The 24979-nt window shown below is 46.0% G+C and overlaps 1 protein-coding gene across 4 annotated transcripts in view; it reads left to right on the top strand.

The window, feature by feature from the left end:
* Nucleotides 1-2518: 2518 nt before the first annotated feature.
* The window catches only part of LOC121878477 (filamin-A-like), a 123030-nt gene continuing 100569 nt past the window's right edge, over nt 2519-24979 (top strand). For all 4 annotated transcript variants that reach the window (XM_042384723.1, XM_042384721.1, XM_042384722.1 and 1 more), the window contains exon 1: nt 2519-3331. In XM_042384723.1, the coding sequence (XP_042240657.1) occupies nt 2968-3331 (364 nt within the window). In that variant the 5' untranslated portion in view covers nt 2519-2967. The remainder of the gene's footprint in view (nt 3332-24979) is intronic.

Here is a 24979-nt window from a genome sequence, read left to right as displayed (position 1 = left end):
GAGTGAAGCAAGAAGGTGGTCTCGTCCCTGCTGTCATCTTCGCCACTTCTGTAAGGTGTCTCTACCTCCTCGTTGTTGTTGCTCCTCTCATCCTTTTCAGTGACAACAGCCACGTACCTCGTCATTTCTGGTAAGGTCAGGCGTCTTTGTTGATAAGAAATATTCTCAACGCTTGGAAGTGGGTGAATGGGAGATCACTCAACATATATATATATATATATATATATATATATATATATATATATATATATATATATATATATATATATATATATATATATATATATATATATATACATTTTAGAAGACAATTTACAAAAAAATGCAGTACGGAGAATAAAAACATTAACTTGGGCACATATTCATTTCAGAAATGTCAATATAATGACAAAAATAATTGCATTGTATGTAACCGTTCAATAGTTAACTCAGCTGTTCACAAGAGTAGTGACTGTACAGGAAAGCGATAAAATGCCCAAATAAAATCTTTTTGTAAGTAGGGAAGACGACCTGGAGATCTGGCGAAGATACGATTGGTCAAGGTGGCTTAACTGCATGAAAATAAAGTAGAGCGTGAAGTGCCGTGGGTAAGGTTTCAACCCCGTTATCAATCGTCTGTTCTTCTACATAATCCGTTTAGTCGTGGCTTCACAGTTAAACTCCATTACATGTTTTTGTATAATTGATTCTAATCTGGATCGCCTTCAGACATTAAACGCAGAGTAATGTACAATGTAAGTAAGAGCTCAAATGGATGATAAATGTAATCAAATCGACTAGGGTGTTATCTTATACAAAAAGAAACGGTATTTTACACAGCCTCATTATGTAACATAACCTTATCAGTGTTAATTAAAAAGCAAACTCATCATGTGACTTACCTAATGAAAGACCAGCTTTTAAATGTGTGTCTGCTGTAGCTTAATTTTATGTTCATCCGGATGGTCTAGTTAGCATCTCAGTTTCTTCAATGCCATCAGAAGGTGACCTTGTTAAGTAGCAATCTTCACTTTAGGCAGTTCAGTAGCAATCTTCACTTTAGGCAGTTAAGTAGCAATCTTCACTTTAGGCAGTTAAGTAGCAATCTTCACTTTAGGCAGAGAACGACCACCAGGCTCACGCGGAAGACCTCAAGACATTAATGTCACCAGGATACAATCGTGTTTAATGAAATTACTCACCACAAAAAAATTGAAGGCTGCACAGTTTACCCTTTAAAATTGTTACATTATAATTAAGGCCGTATAGAAATAATGATAGTTTATCATTAAGAAGTCTATTGTATGCAGAAGATGGAAATGTATTCATGTATCGAGTAGCTGTACTATTTTATGGGGGAAAAGTGAACATTATTATGCAACACATGAATGTCATAACAATTAGACCGGGACAATGACCATGTTTCCTCACATGATACTAATCGGCTATATTTTCGGGCTGTGTATTTTTCAGTCAGTCACCATATTTGCCATATATTGATATTTTAACAATTCAGAATTACGCTTGAAAAACAGCATTATTATTGTAGAATACATCATCCCGTAGGCTAGTAATTTTGCAATTTATTCTTTTAATCTACTGAGAGAAATAAAAAAATTAATTACGTCCTCATTTTTCACTATCACCAGAAAAAATCAATCTCAATAATATATGTTATGCGGGTATAGTGCTAAGTTTCCAGATCCTTTGTAAATTAATTTGCCATTATAATCAACACAAAGTGAATGTCAATACGATATGACGTTGAGGCAATGGCTCCCCCCCCCAAAAAAAAAAGCTTGCTCAGGCTAAAATCAGTACGTGATCACAACGCCATCTATGATCTATCACTCCTGTTTATTTTTACTTGTTCTGAGGAATGGAGGCAGGGCAGTGGGGGAAAAGGACTGGTGGTGCTAGTTGGGGGGGACCTGGTGGTGCAAGCCAAGGGTGGGAGGACCTGGTGGTGCAGCACTAGGGGGTTGGGGGGACGTGGTGGGTCAGGGTAAAGGCTAATGGTAAGGAGGAAAGGGTGGGTGTGGGGGCGGGCCACAGGTGGGTCCAAATAACGCACAGTTGGGATACATGTGGCTAGGATAACGCTTTGTGGCCTGAATATCATGAATGAAACAGTCTAATTTGTTGTTTGTACTTGATATTCTTTACCTGTTGTATGGTCTTCTTATCCAGTATATGTAACTTGCATCACCGTTCAGTTAAATAGACTTCGGTTGAATTCATGCCGCTAAAATATGGCCGTGTTGTCATACAAAGTTCTCAAAGATGCTGGCCAGGTGCTGCCATCTATAGCGACTTCGAGCGCGATATTCCAAATGTGTATAAAAAAACTACCCTTGTAGGGAATAATTATTTGCCATCTATTATATTTTACTGATATATTAATAAATTTACTAACCTGTGAATTAAAAACGCAATCATAAAAGCTACTTACGAGTCCTTAGAAATGAAAACAAATTAAGTTACTGGGCAACTAGCGTAATTCTGGTGGTGAAGGCGAGACGCGTCGCGAAGCGAAGTTAGTACGAGGCGGGTGAGCCCACAGGGAAGGTCGGGGAGGCGCGCTCTCCACATACCTCTATAATCCTACCCAAATAATAGAACGGTGGGTTGACATACTCCCACCATCTAGAAGTGACACACAGAAATGCAATGGGGAGTAACGATATTATCAAATAATTAACCTAGTCACTACATTAACCGGCACAGTCCATGGATTATAGGAGTGAATGTATTAAAGGATAAATAGGATTCTGGGGGTGTGGCAACCAAAGTGCTCAAGGGAAGAAACTGTTACTCGAACATGAATTGCGATAAAAGTATTGTGCAAGAAGAAATGGAAGACATTCAACAAACTTGAGTGTTGTGTTGTGCAACGTGTAAATACACCCAAACCACAGCAAGTGGTTAAGGCAGCGACCAAGTGACCAGAGTTGACGTAGTGTAGCCACCAACAAGTCGTTCATCAAGATGTCCGACAACATGGATGACGAGGAGCAGTTTAGGATGAGCCACGCGGGGCTGCTGGCCAGGAGTGCCGAGGGACATGCCGCCAAGGGCATGAGGATAAAAGACCAAGAGGACATGTGGGTCGAGATCCAGCATCACACCTTCAGGAACTGGGTGAACGTGCAGCTGAGAGACACGGGCATCAGGGTGGAGGACCTGTCCGAGGACCTGCACGACGGCCTGGCCCTCGTCACCCTGGTGGAGGTGCTACAGAAACGACGCCTCCGGAAGGTGAAGCGGGTGTTGAACCAGCACCAGGCGCTCGAGAACGTGACCACCGCCCTCAACGCCATAGCAGACGATGGCATCAAGCTCGTCAATATCGGTAAGTAGGGTTTTTGCATTATAATTTGCTTGCTTCCTCACACTGACTTAACCTTGAAAGAGCGCTCTCATACTGGCTTAACCTTGAAGGTGCTCCCTCATTGGTCTAGCCCTGAAGGTACACCTTTAAATTGGCATCACCTTTAAGGTGTGCTGCCAACTGGCTTAACCTCGAAGTTGCGCTCTCATACTGGCCTAATGTCGAAGGTGAGCACTCACGTTGACTCATCCTTAATTAAAGATGTGCCCTCATACTAATTTAACCTTAGATTTTCACTCACATTTGCTTGTGCAGTTCTTTTTCGCCACTACAACTCAAGAACCCTGTTAATACTCATTATAAGGAGAGTTATAACTCATTAAAATCTACATATATATATATATATATATATTCCACCGGGAATTCATTCGATCCTCATGTATCTAGACATTTCGCATGCCCATTATCAATCTCGAGTGATATTTACACAAATTATCTATTATTCAAAGTCGCTGTAGCTACCCTTGTGTACCAAGCTCATAAAATATGCACATAAAACAAGAGTCTCGTCTCTTATTTTTTTCTTCTAAATGTTGTCTACTGTTGAATCGTAGTCTTGATTTAATGAGCAATGCTGAACACATTAACTGTTGAAGCAGCTAAGTACATTAACACAAATTCAATACTCTACTTGTTATTCTTCAGTGTCGTGTGATTTGTTCGTCACCATAATTATTGTGCAGGATGTGGTAACCGCGGGCCAGCTCCCACAGGACTCCTACTGATATGGTTCTGTTTATTGTTTATGTGAAGGTGGAAGCCACCTCACCCACACCAGAGTCAGTATAACTTAGAAATGACGATGGCCCTCTCCAGCGTGTTACTAAGATGTATAAAAGATTGTTTTTAATATGCACATGCGATGATTGTTTAATTAACGTTCAGTAAAGTTGTGTAATACACATTTCCGTCTCATTGTTGACACATGGAGAGAACACATTACAAAACAAATGAGCTGGTGGTTTTGTATTTCAAAGTGTACATTTTTATTAACTGGTGAGTATCATAGCCTCATTGGTGTTTGTGCAATCTATATATACTATGTAACGGTACTATACTTGCTTGACGTCATTGTTAGGTTATACAAGGACATTTAGGTTAAGATAGGTACAGTCACCCAAAAAAGTCCTGTCGCGAACCACGAACCCCGAGATTCAGACTCGTGAACCCGAAGCAATAGACACTGATACATTATTCTGTCCATAAATGCTTCGGATTCAAGAGTCTGAATCTCGGGGTTCAAGGTTCGCGACAGGACTTTTTTTGGGGTGACTGTACGTACGGGATATAGACTGAGTTTACGAACAGGTGTGTATTTCAATATGGGCATTATTGTACAGGAGTAACAGGATATTATATGTGTATTTTCCTATGTTCTAGAATCTAGACTACCGATCTATTATTATTTACTGTATTTCATAAAAGCAAGGGGACAGTTGGCAGAAAGGACAAACTATCAATTTATGTATTACTTGTGCCACACACCAGCGTCGTCGACTTTTTGTCTCAATATCTCAAACAGGATGAGACAGGATATGAATATCTTCCCTAGTGCCCTGACGTCTGAGAATCGGTTGTGACGACAAGCTGTTAGGTTTAAGGTGATGCATTTGTTTTGGGGTCTATAAACTGATACCTTACAAATTAGGATTCATATAAGCGTAGAAGGTAAAGGTAAAAGCAGACAGCAGCCACACGTTTTTGTTATCTACGCAGATCAGTGACCCGTGAATGTCGACAGATTTGATATTCAGCGCAGCGTTTTTTTCTCTGGCAGAAATTGACGATGTTTTGTAGGTTAAGACTACTTGTTCATTAACGAAGCCAACGTTTTAAGATGTTTGGTTTAACAGGAATGTTAGTTGTGAGTAGAATAATAAAAAAAGAATCGTCACGCTGATCAACACTCATAGAGCTAGACGCACACACTAAGCTGATATTGAACGTTTTGATTGATTGCTTTTAAATAACAGTTGTTCTGCGAAATTTTCCAATTCTCTCTGTATACTTCAATGAAATGTAACTTCATGTGAAATTGTACACCACAGCATTCATAATATCTAAGAGTTTTGTTAAATGAATCTTTTCGTAATACAGAACGGACAAAATGTTACCGTAGTTGGCAAACTACATTATTAAGGTCAGATTATATATATTCTTCATAAGACTGATCCACGAGTATTTTAACCCAATTCCTATGTTTATAATGGCTGGAGCCATACTGGCGACTCTTGTCCGGTAATGGTACATACAGTATACAGTACTTAAACAGGTTTTCAAGTTTGATTTCCCTTCCAATGACCCGCTCTTGGTCAGTCTTGCGTTTTCTGTTCTTTCCCGTCTTGACTATCCTAAAATGCCTGGTAGACAAGGCGAGAGTTTGGTGTAAGCTGGGGTAGATACGTAACCAGTCAGCCCAACACACCATAAACAGGTTGGTCTCCCCGAACACACCGACACAAACAAGGTATCACCACAAGCTCACCGTGGTGGTGGTGGCGGCGGTGGCGGTGATTTCAACGTAACCAGTTGTTGTAATCTGAGTTGGTGGTGGCGGCTCCTCGCTCCCAGGTGTTGGGTGTCAGGCCCCCGCGGCTACACCCCGAGCACCACCTGGGAGTGCCTGTATGTAGGTATAGATTTCACACGTGTGCTCAGATGTACTGTAGATAATATTTTAGTAGAGATTGTAAATTGAGCTGTGTGTGTGTGTACTGTCTCATCTGTGCCAGGTGTATGTTTATTATTCTGGACCACACGTGTGTGTCTACATGTCTAGAAATGAATGTGTTCACCTCTCGCACGTGTGAATACATGATGACCACACTACACCATGCACACCTAATGAGTGATGACTCACCTGGATCAAGCGCACGTATTGCTGTGACTCAACTGAACTACGCATATATGTATACACGTTGACTGTCAATAGAACTACCGGGGTACTCAAACATGTATACATGATAACTGAGCTGAACCATACATAAATACATGGTGGTCATTAACTGAATCTCCCTCCCCCACACACACATACATGTATACGTGATAGTCACCTGCATCCTGGGTACTGCTGGCAGCAGCAGCCCATTATCAATGCATACCGCGCCTCGTGTATGTAGCGTCGTTTTGTACAACGTTTGGCACGCCACCTATCTTATAACCTTGTGTGGTATGCAACAAATATTATCGGTGGTATGAAGTAAATGTTGGTATGTTGTGAACACGTACAGGTGTTTACGACTGCCAGAGGTGTGTGTGTGTGTGTGTGTGATCGAGGAGAAACTTATCTTAGTGTGAACTAGTACAGGAGTTTCGCTGGCCGTGTGACCCAGCTCGTCCTGCCAACCTACAATTATCTTCATCAACTCACTAGAGACCGATAAAAAAAAAAGAAAACTCCCCTCCATCTTAAAGCTCATAAGTGTTTTTCACGTGCTGCTGACTGAAGTTGTGCTATTCTGAAGACACTAGCTGAAGTCTATGTTGCTCCCCCCCCCCACCATCACCTACTATTTACGATACTGTATATATTGTCTATAAGCCACGACATCGACTGTGGTGTACACGCATGTTAACCACGATAATAGTGGAAGTTCAGAGTACTATAAACATACAGCTGAAGTTTACAGTATTATTGATCATAACAGCAGCTGAGGTTTGTATTATTGTAGACCAGAACATCAGTACTGTAGGTCTCAACACAAGTGCCTTTGACTGGATGATGAAACTCGGGGCGGATGAGATAGATGATAGTTTTAGTGTGTCAGGTCACTAGGATCCTCCCACAATACCTGTCATCTAACACCTGCTTCACCCACCTGCCTTACTCATCCTTTACTCAACCCCCTTCACCTCACCCATTTGCCTCACTCATCCAAAACTTAAACCCCATCATCTCACCCACCCACCCACCCATCCACCGGCCTTACCCATTCTTTACTCATCCACCTGCCTCGCCCATCCTTTACTCATCCACCTGCCTCATCCATGCTTTCCTCATTAAGTCTTAAAGGTAGAAAATTAGATTTTTGTTTTTTTCAACGTCGTCGTGGCAATTTTTACACGGGACTTCCCCTAAACTCTCATGGTGGATATCCTGTCATTTTTTTAACCTTTTTACCCACGGCTTACACAGCACTGAGAACCTACCCCAGCGTTAGCACCTGTGAGGGGGGGGGGATGTGGCATGATAGCCTATAGGAGGTGGGGAGTGGCATGATAGCTTATAGGAGGTGGTATGATAGCCTATAGGAGGTGAAGAGTGACATGATAGCCTATAGGAGGTGGGGAGTGGCATGGAAGCCTATAAGTGGGGGAGTAGCTTGATAACCTATAGGTGGAGAGTGGCATGATAGCCTATAGGAGGTAGGGAGTTAGTATGGGAGATCCTGGTATGTAGACTGGGAGTGTGGGAGGATGTGTGTGTGGGAGTTTGACGTTGTAGTATGTGTGGGAGTGTGTCAGGACATTAAGGGGCTGGCAGTTTGACCCTCCCACACGACTCCCACGTGAAGCTCCACAAGGTCTCAACCACCAGCCTGCCCAGGACCTGCCAAGGATGGATCACATTACCTCCACTCAGTCTTTTCTTGCTCATTCATTGTTTGTTTACCGTCAGTGTTAAGGTGTAGCTGATTACCTCTATACTACGTTCCATTAACCTAGCCAAGCCAAGCCAAGCCAAGCCAAGCCAAAAAAATGAGTCCCACCCTAAGCTCACACTGTGACAAACACAAGTTGGGACTCTCTTAAGGTCTTGTACTTGGTGAAGAATTCCTCAAGCGGCCGTCTGCTGTATGACCATCAATCAGAACGGTGACCGGGAAAAAGTGTAGCAGGAAAAAGTCAGAAAGTTGCAGTTTAGGCTGGAAAAAAGTCGTAGGATATATATACATATTTTAAAATAGCCTGAGTGAGGTTAGATTAAGGTTGGGCTGAGTTTAAGGGACCTTCTCGATCGATATTTATAGCAAATATTATTATTATTATTAGCTATTACATATTATATATATATATATATATATATATATATATATATATATATATATATATATATATATATATATATATATATATATATATATATATGTTGATAAATCACGCACCTATTAGCATTTACTTGTATATATATATATATATATATATATATATATATATTGATAACCACAAGGGAAAAACTCCAAGTTCCCAAGCTCTTTCGTGTAATTCACATCTTCAGGGGTGAGTACAGACTGTACTCACCCCTGAAGATGTGAATTACACGAAAACGCTTGGGAACTTCGTGTTTTATTTTTTCCTTGTGGTTATCAGCATATACCTGGATCATTTTATTGTGTGATTGTCGTGCGCCAGGCGGGTCGCGTACTTGCCTGTGGTGAGAAAGTGCCATAGAATAACAGATATGAGATAACTTTTATCACCCCATAGAAGGAAAAGTATTTTCTCTTTTTCTAATTATCAAAGTGAGAACGTTGTACCTCATCATCTGTACTGAAAAAAATATTTTCCCAAAACAAATTACAGTACGCATCTACTTTATTGTTTATGGACCGATTTTCACCATTCAAAGCTGATATTACTCAGAAAGTCTAGAGAAGCTGAAACTGCCCTTTTTTTTATGATATTCGGTTCTGTTCAAAAGTTGGTCGGAAAATTACTACAAGAGTAAAAACTTTTAAAGTACGACATCCTCCTTAAGGATTGTCCCAGATATCAGGTACTTAATATAGGCTGCCATACGTCCCATCTCTTAGTTAATGAGGACTATCCTAGCTAGTGAGGGCTACGGACCCCAGCGTCAGACTGCCTGTAACCTACTGTGAGCCACCTTACTTATCAGAATAGTTATATGTTAAGGGGGAGGAGCCTAGCTAGCCTCCACGTACAGCCTAGATAATCGAGGACATCCAACACGTGAGCCTAACTAATAAGGGTTACCCAAGCGGGAGACTACCTAGTATGGGATACCCTACACATACTAGTATGTAAGAGGTGCCCCATTCCTACAGGTAGGTTGGGGCGGGCGGGGCTGGCTGGCCGACTAGTCCAGATAAGGCGACCGGTCCCACACGGGGCTCCCACGCACTGGTTGCAACAGCCCTCCCACGCACTGGTTGCAACAGCCCCAAATTAGGCCTTGTAAGGACAGCTCCCTTGGGGCTACGAAAAGGGGGTAAGGTACACCGATACCGTACGTATTATTTTAAGGGAGTTTATACATTTTGTTTGGTTTACGTGGTTTAGCTGCCAGAGTTATTACGGTAAACAGCTTTTAAAAATCCTTAATAAGGCTTTGTTGTTGTCATTCTATAATCGCAGGGCGGGGGCATGTTTATGGGGGGGGTATTCATAGACGGTAGTGGGGAGAACTTTGTATCTCGTGGGGACCAGGAGAGAGAGAGGGGGGTGGGGGGTGGAGGAGCCACGACCAGGATGTTGTGGTGTGCCTACGTCAGCTTCTGCGTCACTCATCACCGCCGCCTGAGTGACGCTCTGGACCCTCACTGTGTACTCTGTATATAGGCAGACGATGGTGGTCGTGATGATATACTAGTATGCACTGTGTAGATCTGTACATGAGCTCTTCACTTGTGCTGCTATATTTGTAGTTTAAGACGTGTGTGTTTTGTTTTTTATATGTAAAATCACACCAACCACAAGCAGCAAATCACCCACTTAACATTCAAGTCTATAAAGAAACAGCAGACTAAGTAAGAACGTGAAAATAATTAACAATATTAAACCAAACATTTAGTCATTGTGTTCTCTGTTAACATTCTTCCCCGGAGTGTTGTGAGTCGTAGCTGAAGGAGACTAATACACCCAGGAGGTTGAAGTTTCCTAAAGAGTTGTTGAATGGTGAAAAATTAGTGAAGAACTTCTTTTTTTTTCGCTCCCGCTGATTTGTATAGTCTTAGTGAACTGAGGTTGTCTGCTAAGTGGTTGTTTGTCTTTGTAAAGGTTTGTGGTGTTCAGAATGGCAGGTGTGGGGAGCATATAGGGTTTGTGGTGTTCAGAATGGCAGGTGTGGGGAGCATATAGGGTTTGTGGTGTTCAGAATGGCAGGTGTGGGGAGCATATAGGGTTTGTGGTGTTCAGAATGGCAGGTGTGGGGAGCCTATAGGGTTTGTGGTGTTCAGAATGGCAGTGTGGGGGGAGCATAGGTTTAGGTGTTCAGAATGGCAGTGTGGGGAGCCATAGGGTTTGTGTGTTCAGAATGCAGGTGGGGAGCATTATAGGGTTTAGGGTGTTCAGAATGGCAGGTGTGGGGAGCATATAGGTTTGTGGTAACCAGAAATGGCAGGTGTGGGGATGTCTATATAGGGTTTGTGGTGTTCAGAATGCAGGTGGTGTGGGGAGCATATAGGATGGCATTCAGAAATGGCAAATGTGGGGACATATAGATGGTGTCCAGAATGGCAAAATGTATACATAGACGTGGTGTCTAGAATGGCAAATGTGGGGACACATAGAGTTTGTGGTGTTCAACGGCAAATGGGGAGCATATAGGGCCTAGGTGTCCAGAATGGCAGTGTGACATATAGATGTGGAATTCAGAATGGCAAATGTATATATAGAGTTTGTGGTGTTCAGAATGGCAGGTGTGGGGACATATAGGGTTTGTGGTGTTCAGAATGGCAGGGGGAGCATATAGATGTGGTGTGTTCAGGAATGGCAGGTGGGAGAGCATATAGATGTGGTGTTCAGAATGGCAAATGTGGGGAGCATATAGATGTGGTGTTCAGAATGGCAAATGTGGGGAGCATATAGATGTGGTGTTCAGAATGGCAGGTGTGGGGAGCATATAGATGTGGTGTTCAGAATGACAGCTGTAAGAGGAAAATCAGGTCGAGATATATACCAGAGAAGAGAGACAACTTAATTAGATCTGGCTGGGATAAAAACAATGCATTCTCCCATCTAGCAAACTTCATCTAATAGTGAAAGACTTCTTGAGAGATATTTGTTACCTCACATAGGGGGTCAAAATATCCCATAAACAAACAGGTAAAGCTATATCAAGTTAAAAGTTGTATTGGAATAAAAAGGTAAAACAAAAAAAATGTGCGGAAAAAAGGTAGAAAGGGTTAACTCTATTTTGGGTGGTTGATTTAGTGGCAGTGGTGGTGTAGGGTTGTTACCTGGATGAGATACCGAGGCAGTGTGCTCCGTGGCGTAATATTCTTGAACCTAAGCAACTCTCGGTATGCCCAGGGTGAGTCAGCAAGTTGGCATGGGGCGGTAGGGTGTGTTGGTGGGAAGGGAGGGTGGATGAAGAGACGGTGGTGAGGAAAGAAAGAAGGAAGGGAGGGAGGAAGATAGTGAGGGGGGAGAGAGGGAGGAAGATGGTGAGGGAGAGAGAGAGAGAGGGAGGAAGATGGTGAGGGAGGGAGGTATGAAAGGGATCGTAATGAAGGTTGAGTGAGTGATGAGAGAGGGGGGGAAGGGAGAGAGGTTGGTGAGAGAAAAGGAGGAGGAGAAGGAAACAAGATGGTGAGGAAGAAGGGAGGGGGGGGGTGGTTAGTGAGGAAGGAGGGGTGGGGGTGTTAGTGAGTGTGAGGTGCAGAGGAGAGGGTGGCGAGTGTTCATCTATCTGAGCCAGCCAGTACACGTAGCACCATTATCTCTCTCTCTCTCTCTCTCTCTCCATATATATATGTGAGTGAGAAAATGTCCAACACACTGCACGAAAAATCCCACGAACTTTCTGAAATATTTGGTGGTAGAGAAAGTATTAGCTAAATTGGATCAGTCAGAGATGTTTGTTACCGAAATACCGGGTAGTGTAAATAGGAAGAGTTACTTCGTGTTCATTAGAATTTCGAGTTGTATAGAAGGGTTTTTCTGAGTGATAAAAATTGGTTTAAATTGGGTGATAATTTAAGTTTTGGGGAGATATAGAAAGCAAAGGAGGAGGGGGGGGAGACTCGTTGACTATGTTTCAGGGCGGCGCTGACACGTGGGAATGACAAGCAATTGTTTGTAATTGTTGAGAAAAAAAATAGCAAGAGTAAGAAAGAAATCGTAGCAAAAACAATTTCACCGTGTGTGTGTGGGTATAGCTATTATAAGGTGGTGTCAGAAGGCACACACACACACACACACACAGTGAGTAGGTAAGTGTAGTAGTATGCACTGTAGCTAGGGAGAGAGAGGTGTGGTAGAGGCTGTCTATCACACACCCTCGCCAGAGAAGGATGTGTGCCACCGGGTGCTAGGCAGAAAGGTGGCGACGATGACTCAGTATAGCTGGCGGACGTCCCCGTGGGCGTGGCGCGGCCGCCCTGGATTTGGGCGACCAATTATGTCAAAATTCATGTAGATTTGAGAAAATAGTGAATGCTTGGCTTAGTGTTTGTGTTATATGATGGCCGTGAGTTTAGCTGCTGGGTTAAAGTTCCTTCCGCCAGGCATAAGGTTGAGTACGCCGCCGCGGCGCTACACTAGTGGGTGCTCAAGAATGTTGAGGTGAGGCCCAGCTGGACCAGCCTGACACACAAGGTCACAGCGGGTTTTGTGTGTTTACTCAACACTAAGATAATTTTAGTATGACGGATAACAACTCTGGTTTGTGGTGGTAAAATGAACATTTATTATGACTGTAACACAGTGTGTGAAAGTGGCGTGGAGGGTGATGATTGTGCTCGTCTAGAACGTAAGAAATGAGGCCATTTGTTTACGTGTAGTGTGGAGGAGTGGCAGCAAGGCCGCGCGGCACCTGGCCAGCTGCCGCCCCAGCACTGCCAGGTTTTGTCTCGCGTCACCCCGGGGCTCTACCCATCCAAGCCAGTTTGGGCAGCGTGGGGCCGTGTGTGGGGTGCTAGAGCCCGCCCAGCACACACATGACGATGTTTAGGGGGACGAATAGAGGGGGGCAGGGAGGGGCGACAAGCAGGTTCTCAAGGTCATGCACTAATGGCCCCTCGACACTGCCTCATGTCCAACTTCCTTATCTCTCGTGTCATGCATCCTGCTGACCGATTTTTTTAACGTCACTTTAGAACACTTGCGTCTCCTGAACCAGATTTGACGGTGGAACCGGAGAGGCTCTTGTAACAGCGCCTCCTTCTGTCACTGCTGCAGGAGGTTACCACAAGTTTGCAGCTATAACACGCGTCTCCAGGCGATCATACCATTATCTCACTATGAGTTGGTCGAGTCAATTGTCACTCCCCGAGTATTTCTTGGTGGCCACACTAGTAAAACCGTCGTACACTTAAGTTTATATTTGGTTCAGCATATATCGTGTGTAAATAAGGCAGGAATATAGTTAAGCGTGCAATGGATGTTTTTCATACCTAATAGTATTACAACTCGCCCTAGTGTTGAGTCCTCGTGTGTGTGTGTGTGTGTGCGCGCGCACAACCTAGCTGAGCAGGTTGCAGTGTGTTGATTGTTGGTGTTGCTCCTGTGGGAAATGAAACTTTATGTACTTGTCGTCTTATCTCTCCAGTGTGTGTGTGTGTGTGTGTGTGTGTGTGTGTGTGTGTGTGTGTGTGTGTGTGTGTGTGTGTGTGTGTGTGTGCGCGCGTAAATACTACTACTACTAAATAATAGTAGATGGTTAATTGAATAACAGTTGCCAAAAACTAAAATAAAATCAACAAGACAAATTATATTTCAGTCTAAATTCAGTACAAAAAGGAAAAAAAATAAACATGACGTGAACACAAGTTTTCTAAGACTCGTTTATTCCTTAAAACAACTTTATATATAAGAATAGTTATTGTTAAGGGATTATCATAGATTATATAATAACACACACACACACACAGAGCCCCCCACGGTCCCTCCACCAGCTGGGTGTTTGTCGTGACACTACCCGACTCTGTGATGGGTTCACTGACTCCTATATAGTGGTGGGTCGGAACATGTACTGACTGTATGTAACCTCCCTGGCTGGTTTGACTGCCTCACACCCAGCCACAGAGGATGGTGTATTGTGAGAGAGTGGAAAATTAACTCTCACTCGCCCTGTAAGCTTGGTTGTGTGTGGTAACGTGAGTGTACTTTGAGAGTGTACTTGAGTATACCTTGTGGTTGTCAGTTGTGTGATGGGTGGTGGTTGTCAGGGAAGGGGTAATAATAAGGAGTATACGTCCTTCGTCGTGTATTTCTCAATCAACAGACATGTTGAGTATATAGTTGATATTTAAGAGTTTAAATTTTGAACGTCTAGCGGGCAAAATAATCAACTGTTTGGCTGCTTAGTTGAAAATTTCTTCAGCTTAGCCAGGTTGCGGTCCGTCGTACAGAATACTTTATGATTGGTTGACCTGTGCATCATCACCACCAATCAGGCTCCAGAATCGCTTATGGTTAGTACAGCGAGGCGCAGTACGAGTTTTAAGATTCACCAAACGCGTCTGTACGCAAGATTCACTTTCAGATTCACTGTAGGCGAGGGCCGCTCTAGTTCACTTTCAAGAGCACTCGCTAAGACATGTGTGAGGCATCAGTGATATGTATGGTCCTTTTTCTGGTGTAGGTTGATGTATTTGAGATTCTGGACCATTAAATCAGGTACTTGTAGATCTGCTGACGAAGAACCGACTGAAGTAGACGAGGGCGATGACGTGGGTGACGATTCTGTATCCTGCCGTGTTTATTTATCAAGACTAGTACTTAATATAGATCAAAATAGGTTCTGATTTATTGTTGTTGATGACGCAGCAGGGTGGTGGTGTTGACAAGCGAGGGATAAAGTTGTCATTGGTAAAGTCATGGTCACGGAGGAGAGGAAGTCCAAGTCGCAGCTCAAGCGGAACCCCATGACGTCATCCGAAGAAAACGAGACTTGTCATGTACGTTCACTTTCACTTGTTTTTTTTTGTCTTAAGGAAGACAATCTCGGATGATACACTCAACCAGGTACATGATGGTGCAATTTCTGAGTAGTTGACAGGAAGGACAAGCCCGTTTTTGTGTGAGTGTGGCTGGCGGGAGAGAGCGTCAGACAAGAACAAGACTCTTTGGTTGGCGGGAAAGACGACGTTTAGTGTGGTGGGCGGAAAGGACAGACGGTCAGCGTACTGCATGTGTGCGTGATGGGCGGGAAACACGGCCTCTTGAACTAGACTGCATTGTTGACGGGGAAAAACATCATTACAGTTTGTTTGGTTGGCGGGAAATTTCTACCATTTCAGTCTTTATTATAGGTGGGAAGAATATCGCTGACTTACTCGGAGTGGTTGACAAGAAAGACCTCATTTTGTAACCAGTCTCCGTGATGGCGGAAAACACGTCTCGTCTACAGTACGTGGTTGGCGGGAAACACAAGAGTTATCCGCGTGGACACAGGAAGGGCAACGACCGCCGCACTAGGTGTGTGTAGTTGGCGGGAAACTCTCCTCAAGATGAATAACAACTTGGTGTAGTAGACCTTAGGTGAGGGGATGACAGGCGCTACCCTCGCTGCCTCCACTGCTGGTCGGGACCCTGTATTGCTTCCTCAACAGTGAATGGAAAGGGAGAGTGGACTCCTTACACCTGACGGCCTGTAAGGGGCAGTAGGGATCCAGCACACTGATATACTAAGCTTCCATACACAAGGATGCAGCTTGATCTTCCAATGGTGACGTCATACACTGGCTTCGTAATATATATAGTACACAGACAGCTACAATAACAAACTACTACCTGGGAGGATGACGTGGAGTTCAAATAATGATGTGGTTAAAAGATCAATTTCAACAGTGTAAGCAGTTGTGAGTGAGAACAAAACTAATACTTTTATTTATTGATCGTTAACATCAGACAAATCACTGTGTGTGTGTGTGTGTGTGTGTGTGTGTGTGTGTGTGTGTGTGTGTGTGTGTGTGTGTGTGTGTACTATGGGATGGAAAGAAAAACACTGCTGGTGATGGTAGGAATGACCGGGCAACTCACCAGTTACTATCGTCTTAGTTGGCCGAGAGAGGGAGGGAAAGAAGGTAGAGGGAAAGGTAACTAGTGGGAGGGGGAGAGTAGAAGAGGGAGGGAGGGAGGGAGGGGAAGGAGAAAATATAAACGGATGGGGTAACAGTGAGGAGGTTTTAGGATGGGGAGGGAAGAAGAGAGGCAGTGGAATGAATGGATGAATTTAGGGAGGGCAGGATGGAAGGGAGGGAGTATAGAAGGAAGAAAAAAGGGCAGGAGTATGAGTGATGGAAGGAACAAGAGAGAGAGAGGGGAAGGAGGGAGGGGTGTGTGCCGGAACATTGGTGCAGAAATGATTGTGCCTTTGTGAGGAGGGGGAGAAAGGTGTGTGGGGAGTGGGTGAGGAGGCTGCAGGGGGAGGGGCTTAGATGTGGGTTGTGACGGAGGGAGGGAGAAGGGATGGAGAGAGGGGGTTGACGGAGGGGAGGAGAGGGAGGAGAAAGAGGGGGGAGGGATGGGGGGATGATAATAGGGGGAAAGGTTTGCGTGTTAGTTTTGACACAAAGAAGGTCATGGTGCCTAAAGATATGGTGAAGTGAGTGTGGTAGTGATGGTGACATGAAGAGTGTGGTAGTGATGGTGACATGAAGAGTGTGGTAGTGATGGTGACATGAGTGTGGTAGTGATGGTGATATGAAGGATGAGGTCAGACGTAAAGTTAGTGTTGACGGAAGCAGAGGAATGGAAAGGAGAGGAGGGAAGGAAGGAAGGAAGGAAGGAAGAAGGAAGGAAGGATAGATAGATATTGAGAACCTGTTGAAGCCTTATGACAACTTACACGAAAACAAAAAAAAGTCTAATGGAAGAACCGTGTTAACTGAGCCAGAGTCTTATACAAAAATGTCCTCCTCCCCAAAAGAAGTGACCCCACAACGCCCGTGAACGTAAGAATAAGAATAAAAAGTGGATGTGGGTGAGTGAACGCGGGAAGGTTACGTCAAGAATGAAATGTGTCGGTGTAAGAAGTACGGGGTGAAAACTGTGTGTTATGGGAGATACTCAAGGTGGGATGGGGAGAGGTTGCATCAAGAAGTCAGGTGAGAGAGAGTTGCATCAAGACGTCAGAGAGAGAGAGTTGCATCAAGACGTCAGAGAAGAGAGAAGTGAGTTGCATCAAGACGTCAGTGAGAGAGTAGAGAGTTGCATCAAGACGTCAGAAGAGAGGTTGCATCAAGACGTCAGAGAGAGAGAGAGAGAGAGTGAGTTGCATCAAGACGTCAGTGAGAGAGAGAGTAGGTTGCATCAAGACGTCGAGAGTGGAGTTGCATCAAGACGTCAGAGAGAGAGAGAGAGAGAGAGTGAGTTGCATCAAGACGTCAGTGAGAGAGAGTGAGAGAGTTGCATCAAGACGTCAGAGAGAGAGAGTTGCATCAAGACGTCAGTGAGAGAGAAGAGTGAGTTGCATCAAGACGTCAGAGAGAGAGAGTTGCATCAAGACGTCAGAGAAAGTGGATTGCATCAAGACGTCAGAGAAGTTGCATCAAGACGTCAGAGAGAGAGAGTGAGTGAGGTTGCATCAAGACGTCTAGTGAGTTATTTATGTGAAACAATATTGGTGAGTTTAAACTAATGTTGTAGGAGTGTGCTTGAGAGAGGAACGAGCGTGAGAGTGTGAAGAGAGGGACGGCGAGAGTGTGAAAGGACGAGCGTGAGAGAGGACGAGCGAGAGTGGAGAGAAGGGACGAGCGTGAGTGTGAAGGGGGTGAGTGTGAGAGGGACGAGCGTGGAAGTGTGAGAAGAGGGACGAGCGTGGTGTGAGAGGACAGGCGGGAGTGTGAGAGGGGACGTGCGAGGTGTGAGAGGGGACGTGCGAGTGTGAGGGGACGAGCGTGAAGTGTGAGAGAGGGACGAGCTGGGAGTGTGAGAGGGACAAGCGTGGAGTGTGAGAGAGGGACAGGCAGAGGTGTGAGAGAGGGACAGCGTGGAGTGTGAGAGAGGGACGAGCTGGAGTGAGAGAGGGACAGGCGTGAGGGTGTGAAGGGACGTGCGAGAGTGTGAGAGGGGACGTGCGAGAGGGGTGGGAGAGAGGGGACGTGCGAGAGAGTGAGAGAGGGACGATGCGAGAGTGAGAGAGGGACAGACTGCGAGGTGTGAAGGGACGTGCAGGGAGTGTGAGAGAGGGACGTGCGAGGGGTGTGAGAGGACGTGCGAGAGAGTGAGAAGGGACGTGCGAGAGAGAGTGAGAGGGACGTGCGAGAGAGTGAGAGAGGGACGAACGTGAGTGTGAGAGGGACGTGCGAGTGTGAGAGAGGGGACGTGCGAGTGTGAGAGAGGGACGAGCGTGGAGTGTGAGAGGGACGTGCGAGGTGTGAGAGAGGGACGTGTGAGAGAGAGTGAGAGAGGGACGTGCGAGAGTGAGAGGGACGAACGTGAGTGTAGAGAGGGACGAACGTGAGTGTGAGAGAGGACGTGCGAGAGGTGAGAGGACGTGCGAGAGAGTGAGAGAGGGACGAGCGTGAATGTGAGAGGGGGTGAGTGTGAGGAGGGACGTGCGAGAGTGTGAGAGGGGACGTGCAGAGAGAGTGAGAGGGACGATGCGAGGTGTGAGAGGGACGGTGCGAGAGTGTGAGAGGGACGAGCGTGAGTGTGAGAGAGGGACGTGCGAGAGTGTGAGGAGGGACGTGCGAGAGAGTTGAGAGAGGGACGTGCGAGGTGAAGAGGGACAAGCGTGAGTGTGAGAGAGGGACGAGCGTGAGTGTGAGAGAGGGACGAGCGTGAGGGTGAGAGAGGGACGAGCGTGGAGTGTGAGAGGGGACGTGCGAGAGTGTGAGAGAGGGACGAGCGTGGGTGTGAGGAGGGTCGTGCGGAGTGTGAGAGGGGACGTGCGAGAGTGTGAGAGGGACGTGCAGAGAGTGAGAGAGGGACGTGCGACAAGTAGAGAGGGACGTGCGACAGAGTGAGAGGGACGAGCGTGGATGTGAGAGAGGAGCGAGCGTGGTGTGGAGAGGCGTGAGTGTGAGAAGGACGAGCGTGAGTGTGAGAGAGGACGTGCGAGGAGTGTGAGAGGGACGTGCGAGGATGTGAGAGAGGGACGAGCGTGAGTGTGAGAGAGGGACGAGCGTGAGTGTGAGAGGAAAGGGACGAGCGTGAGTGTGAGAGAGGAACGGGCGTGAGTGTGAGAGAGGGACGAGCGTGAGCGTGACAGAAGGACGTGCGTGTGTCAGAGTCATCATCACAGGTAATACATTCACTGAAGAAAGAATAAATCATCCCTCACCAAATAAAAACCTCCATCAGTGAGATCATGGGAGAGATATTCATTAGGCGACTAGACACACCAAAGAAATACATTAACTCAGCAAATAAAGCAATTGGCTGACAGGTCGTGAAGACAGTGACAGTGTGTAATATGGTGTCCCAGAGAAACTGTCTCTGCCTCCCTCCCTCTCCTCCCTCCCTCCCTCCCTCCCTCCCTCCCTCCCTTCCTTCTCTGCTTCTGTTCCCTGAGACACTATGATTGGAGGAGGTAGGACTTACTCTGGGACACCTATATATGTATAGGTTACTTTTATCTTAAAATATCATACCTTCTTGGGGTAAGTTACTCCAACCAACAACGAAAGGATCTGATCTCCCCCAAAAGCCTGGTGGTAAATGTGGATGATAGATAGAGAGAAAAGGAAAGAAAAGAAATAAGAATAAGAAGATCAGAGAATGGGGGAGAAAGGAAGAGACAGGTTCTTATAAATGCAGACGAGTAAACCTGTAGCCAGCGGTGTGTGACGGAGGACCAGGTGTGTGTGGCGTCGCCCAGCTGGTGGAGTTAAGGGTCTGAGAGGTGCTCATGGTACAGTGGTGAAGGGGACATTGTAGGATTTATATGGGACATTTTTGGAACATTGTAGGATTTATATAGGGAATTTTTGGAACATTGTAGGATTTATATAGAATTTTGGAACATTGTAGGATTTATATAGAATTTTTGGAACATTGGGATTTATATGGAATTTTTGAACATTGTAGGATTTATATAGGACATTTTGGAACATTGTAGGATTTAGATAGGACATTTTTAACTTTGTGGGATTTATACGATGTTACATGTATTATAATTAGGATGTTGTAAGATCTATGTAAACTGTATAAGTTCCGTCATAATTTAAGCAGTAAAAATTGAGACATTGTTACGTGTTATGTAAAAGGAAAAGTGTAACCGAGATAGATGGAGGAGGGGCGGTAGTGCTGGTGGGTGTTACAGTGTGTCACGAGGCGTTATATCCTCCTCCCCCACCCACCGTAAGCCATTGTTACTCCTGTAACGGGACGCAGCCATGTGACTTTATCGTAACCTCCCTGTTATATTGTGTGTTAAGTGTCAGTGTGGTGGGGAGAGGTGGGGTGGGGTGGGAGGATGGGGAGGATGGGTTGGGGGAAGAGGAGGAGGATGGGGTGAGGGAGGAGGGAAGGATGGGGTGGGGGAAGAAAGATGGGAGTCGTCGTTTTCCTGTATAGAGAGTCAGTTAGCTTCCTGACTTGAGATGAGATGTGGTGTTGAGTGTCTTGTCTGATCCGGGTGTATTAGGGATGCTTCTTGTACACACACACACACACACACACACACACGAGGTGGGGGTTGGGGTGTGAGGTGGGGTTGGAGTGTGAGGTGGGGGTAAAGTATAAGGTGGGGTTGGAGTCTGAGTTGGGTTGGAGTGTGAGGTGGGATTGGAGTGTGGTGGGATTGGGTGTGAGGTGGGATTGGTGTGAGGTGGGATTAGGTCTGAGGAAGACAAGTTGAAATGGAAAGAGTGGTGATGTCTCTACAACCCATTATATCATTCTCAGACTCACCTCACTCACCTACCCCTCCTACCCCTTAAAAATAATTACTCTCAGCTTCAGCACACACCATTTAAGGCTCGGTCAGCTATGATTACTGTCAGTGCACCGTGAAAGTAAGATACCGTATACCTACCTGACTGGCTTGGTGGGCCGTCTGGTTCATTAAGTAATGGGAGCCACAGAGAGTTAAGGGAGCTGTTGTGGTATGCGGTGAAGCTAGTGCTGTGGTATGTTACTAACAACACTCTCCCCAACACAGAAACAGTCGTCATGAGGAAGGGTTTAAGTCTGCATGCCATCTGTCGTAAGCCCGGGTTACAAATGTCTCTCTTAGATGAATTAATTACTGTGTGTGTGTGTGTGTGTGTGTGTGTGTGTGTGTGTGTGTGTGTGTGTGTGTGATATGTGTGTGTGTGTGTAATTATGATATTTATCTGTAACCAAAATATGCCCTTCAGTAATCAGGACCTTAGCTCACTGATCTGTTTTGAGCGAATTTACGAACCTCGAGGCTAAATGGCGTATGCCGGTACACCGTCCAGGAAGGATAGTGCCATGCATACGAAGTTCAGGTCCGACGATTTGGGGCTCGTTATGACTTATACTTGCAATGCACTCTCTCACGGACACGCTCCCTCCTTTCACCGCATCACCACGGACACGCCCCTCCTTTCACCACATCACCACGGACACGCCCCTCCTTTCACCCACATCACCAGACACGCCCCCCCTTTCACCACATCACCACAGACACGCCCCTCCTTTCACCACATCACAACGACACGCCCTCCTTTCACCACATCACCACGGACACGCCCCTCCTTTCACCACATCCACAGACACACCCCTCCTTTCACCTCATCACACGGACACACCCCGCCTTTCACCACACTATCACGGACACGCCCCTCCTTTCACCTCATCACCACGGACACACCGCCTTTCACCACACTATCACGGACACGCCCCTCCTTTCACCACATCACCACGGACACACCCCGCCTTTCACCACACTATCACGGACACGCCCCCTCCTTTCACCACATCACCACGGACACGCCCCGCCTTTCACCACACTCACGGACACGCCCTCCTTTCACCACATTATCACGGACACGCCCCGCCTTTCACCCACATCACGGACACGCCCCGCCTTTCACCACATCATCACGGACACGCCCCCGCCTTTCACCACATCACGGACACGCCCCTCCTTTCACCACATTATCACGGACACGCCCCAAGCTTTATTCGCAACCACGGAAGCGCCTTATCAATCACGTGTGAACTGTGTGAGTATTTCAGACTTACCCTAACTGCATCACGCCCTTCCATTAACACACCATCACGTACGCCTTTCCTTCCCTCTCCGGTTTCTTTTCATGTAAGCCCTGCATCCTCTGCTTGCCACGGATATACCCCTGCATCCTGCCTTGCCACAGATATACCCCTGCATCCTGCCTTGCCACGGATATACCCCTGCATCCTGCCTTCCACGGATATACCCCCCCTGCATCTTGCCTTGCCACGGTATACCCCCTGCATCCTGCCTTGCCACGGATATACCCCCTGCATCTTGCCTTGCCACGGACATACCCCTTGCATCTTGCCTTGTCATGAACACACCCCCTGCATCCTGCCCTGCCACGGACACGCCCCACGAACAATGCTCTCAATACAAACCCTTCTGAATCACAGCATCTACAGGGTGTATACTGCGCCTCCCCTCAAGTGGCCACGCCCACGTAACACTAGCCACGCCCACGTAACACTAGCCACGCCCATGTAACACTAGCTGCGCCCATGCAACACAACGCCGTGACAGGAAGCACTTGGGTTAAGCACAGAGACTAAGGAACAGTTACCGTATGAATTTATGAGGTCGCTGACTGGAGAGCCGTTTGACTGGTAGGTGGTGTGGCCCTGGCAGTTGGTGTGGCCCTGGCAGTTGATTTGGTGGTGTGGCCTGGCAGCTATTGGTATTGAAGTGGAAGTCTGGAGACAGTGGAGGTTATGGTCCTAGCAGGTGGTGGGGCTGTGAAAATCCTAGCAGGTTGGTGGAGGCTGTGGAAGTCCTAGCAGGTGGTGGAGGCGGCTGTGGAAGTCCTAGCAGGTGGTGGAGGCGGCTGTAGTCTAGCAGGTGGTGGAGGCTGTGGAGGTCCTGAGGTGGTGGAGGCTGTGAAGTCTAGCAGGTGGTGGAGGCTGTGGAAGTCCTAGCAGGTGGTGGGCTGTGATCCCTAGCAGGTGGTGGAGGCTGTGGGAGCCTAGCAGGTGGTGGAGGCTGTGGAAGTCCTAGCAGGTGGTGGAGGCTGTGGGAGTCCTAGCAGGTGGTGGAGGCTTTGGGAGTCCTAGCAGGTGGTGATGTTGAGGCTGAACCAAAGGAAGAAAAAGACAGCACCAGGGAGTGACTGTATGCGAGGTGAGGTGAAGGAGTGTGAGAGATGAGGTGAAGGAGTGTGAGAGGTGAGGTGAAGGGTAGAGATAGGTGACGTGAGGTGAAGTGAAGAATTGTGAGAGGTGATGTGAGTAGCATGAGAGGTGGTGAGAAGCGTGGGAGATGAGGTGAAGGAGTGTGGCGCCGCCTCACCTGTCTGCCGCCATAATTCACTCTTTGTCCTGTCACCAGCTGTTGTTCACGGCCATGGGTCTTGTGGGAGATGACGTGAGCTACCTCCCCCTCTCCTCCCTTCCCTTCCTCACACACACACACACACACACACACTTCGCACTAGAGGTCACATATACGTCAGGCATTTCCCTATATGTCTGTACTAACTATACGCCAGACGTACACGTTCGCTCCCCCTCATCTCCCTCACCTGTATACAGACAAACATAATCCCTCGGGATATAATGGACCAGGTTGAGAGGAGGAGGAAGACAGTGTTCCCATGTTTATCCTACGTATCCTCCACCTCACGGCCAGCATCCACCCTGCATATGAGGGTTCCTCCTCCTCCAGGCAGTGGGTTTGTTGTCACGTCACCTTCAGGAGCGGTGTTTTGGTGGGGTGAAGGTGAGGGGAGGTATTGATACATGACAGGCAGTAGTCAGTATAAACAATGTGTATGTTCCTTCACTGTGTATATTATTTACATCTGTGTTGTGTATGTTATGCATGATGTACTGTATGTTGTATGTTATGTATGATGTACTGTATGTTGTATGTTATGCATGATGTGCTGTATATTTGTATGTTATGTATGATGTACTGTATGTTGTATGTTATGCATGATGTACTGTATGTTGTATGTTATGTATGATGTACTGTATGTTGTATGTTATGTATGATGTACTGTATGTTGTATGTTATGCATGATGCTATATGTTGTATGTTATGCATGATGTACTGTATGTTGTATGTTATGCATGATGTACTGTATATATTTATGTTTATGTATGATGTACTGTTTGTTGTATATTATGTATGTATGTATGTATGATTGATTGATTGATTGATTGATTGTGGTAATTATATCCCCACGACGGTGTGGAGGTTGTGCAGGTTGTGGAGGTTGGATGGTTTGGAGGTTGTGATGATGTTTGAGGTTGCCAGTCTTGTGGTTCGTTAGATGTGAGCCCACATTATATTTGGAGCCATTCTCCTCTAGGACTCTGACGTCATAGGCCTATCATATCCACCTGTTCGGTCTCTTTACCTACCTACCTACTACCTACAGCACTTCCCTCACATGCTTGGGGAGGGAGGTGAAGATTTATTCCAACTCTCGATGCACCAGAAATTACATCCAGGAACAAAAGGCTTTTCAGAGCACAGTTTATAGGTCAGAAAGTGAGATTTAATACAATATAAACTTATTAGACTTGAAAACAGTAATTTGTCATGTCATTTAAATAAGGTTCATGTTCCTCTGTTACTCACACATTGAGGGTTTGCTGTCACAACTAAGA

This window comes from Homarus americanus, unplaced genomic scaffold (genome assembly GCF_018991925.1).
Source record: "Homarus americanus isolate GMGI-L3 unplaced genomic scaffold, GMGI_Hamer_2.0 scaffold41027, whole genome shotgun sequence".
NCBI classification, from domain to species: Eukaryota; Metazoa; Arthropoda; class Malacostraca; order Decapoda; family Nephropidae; genus Homarus; species Homarus americanus.
This window is presented reverse-complemented; position numbering and strand designations above follow the sequence as displayed.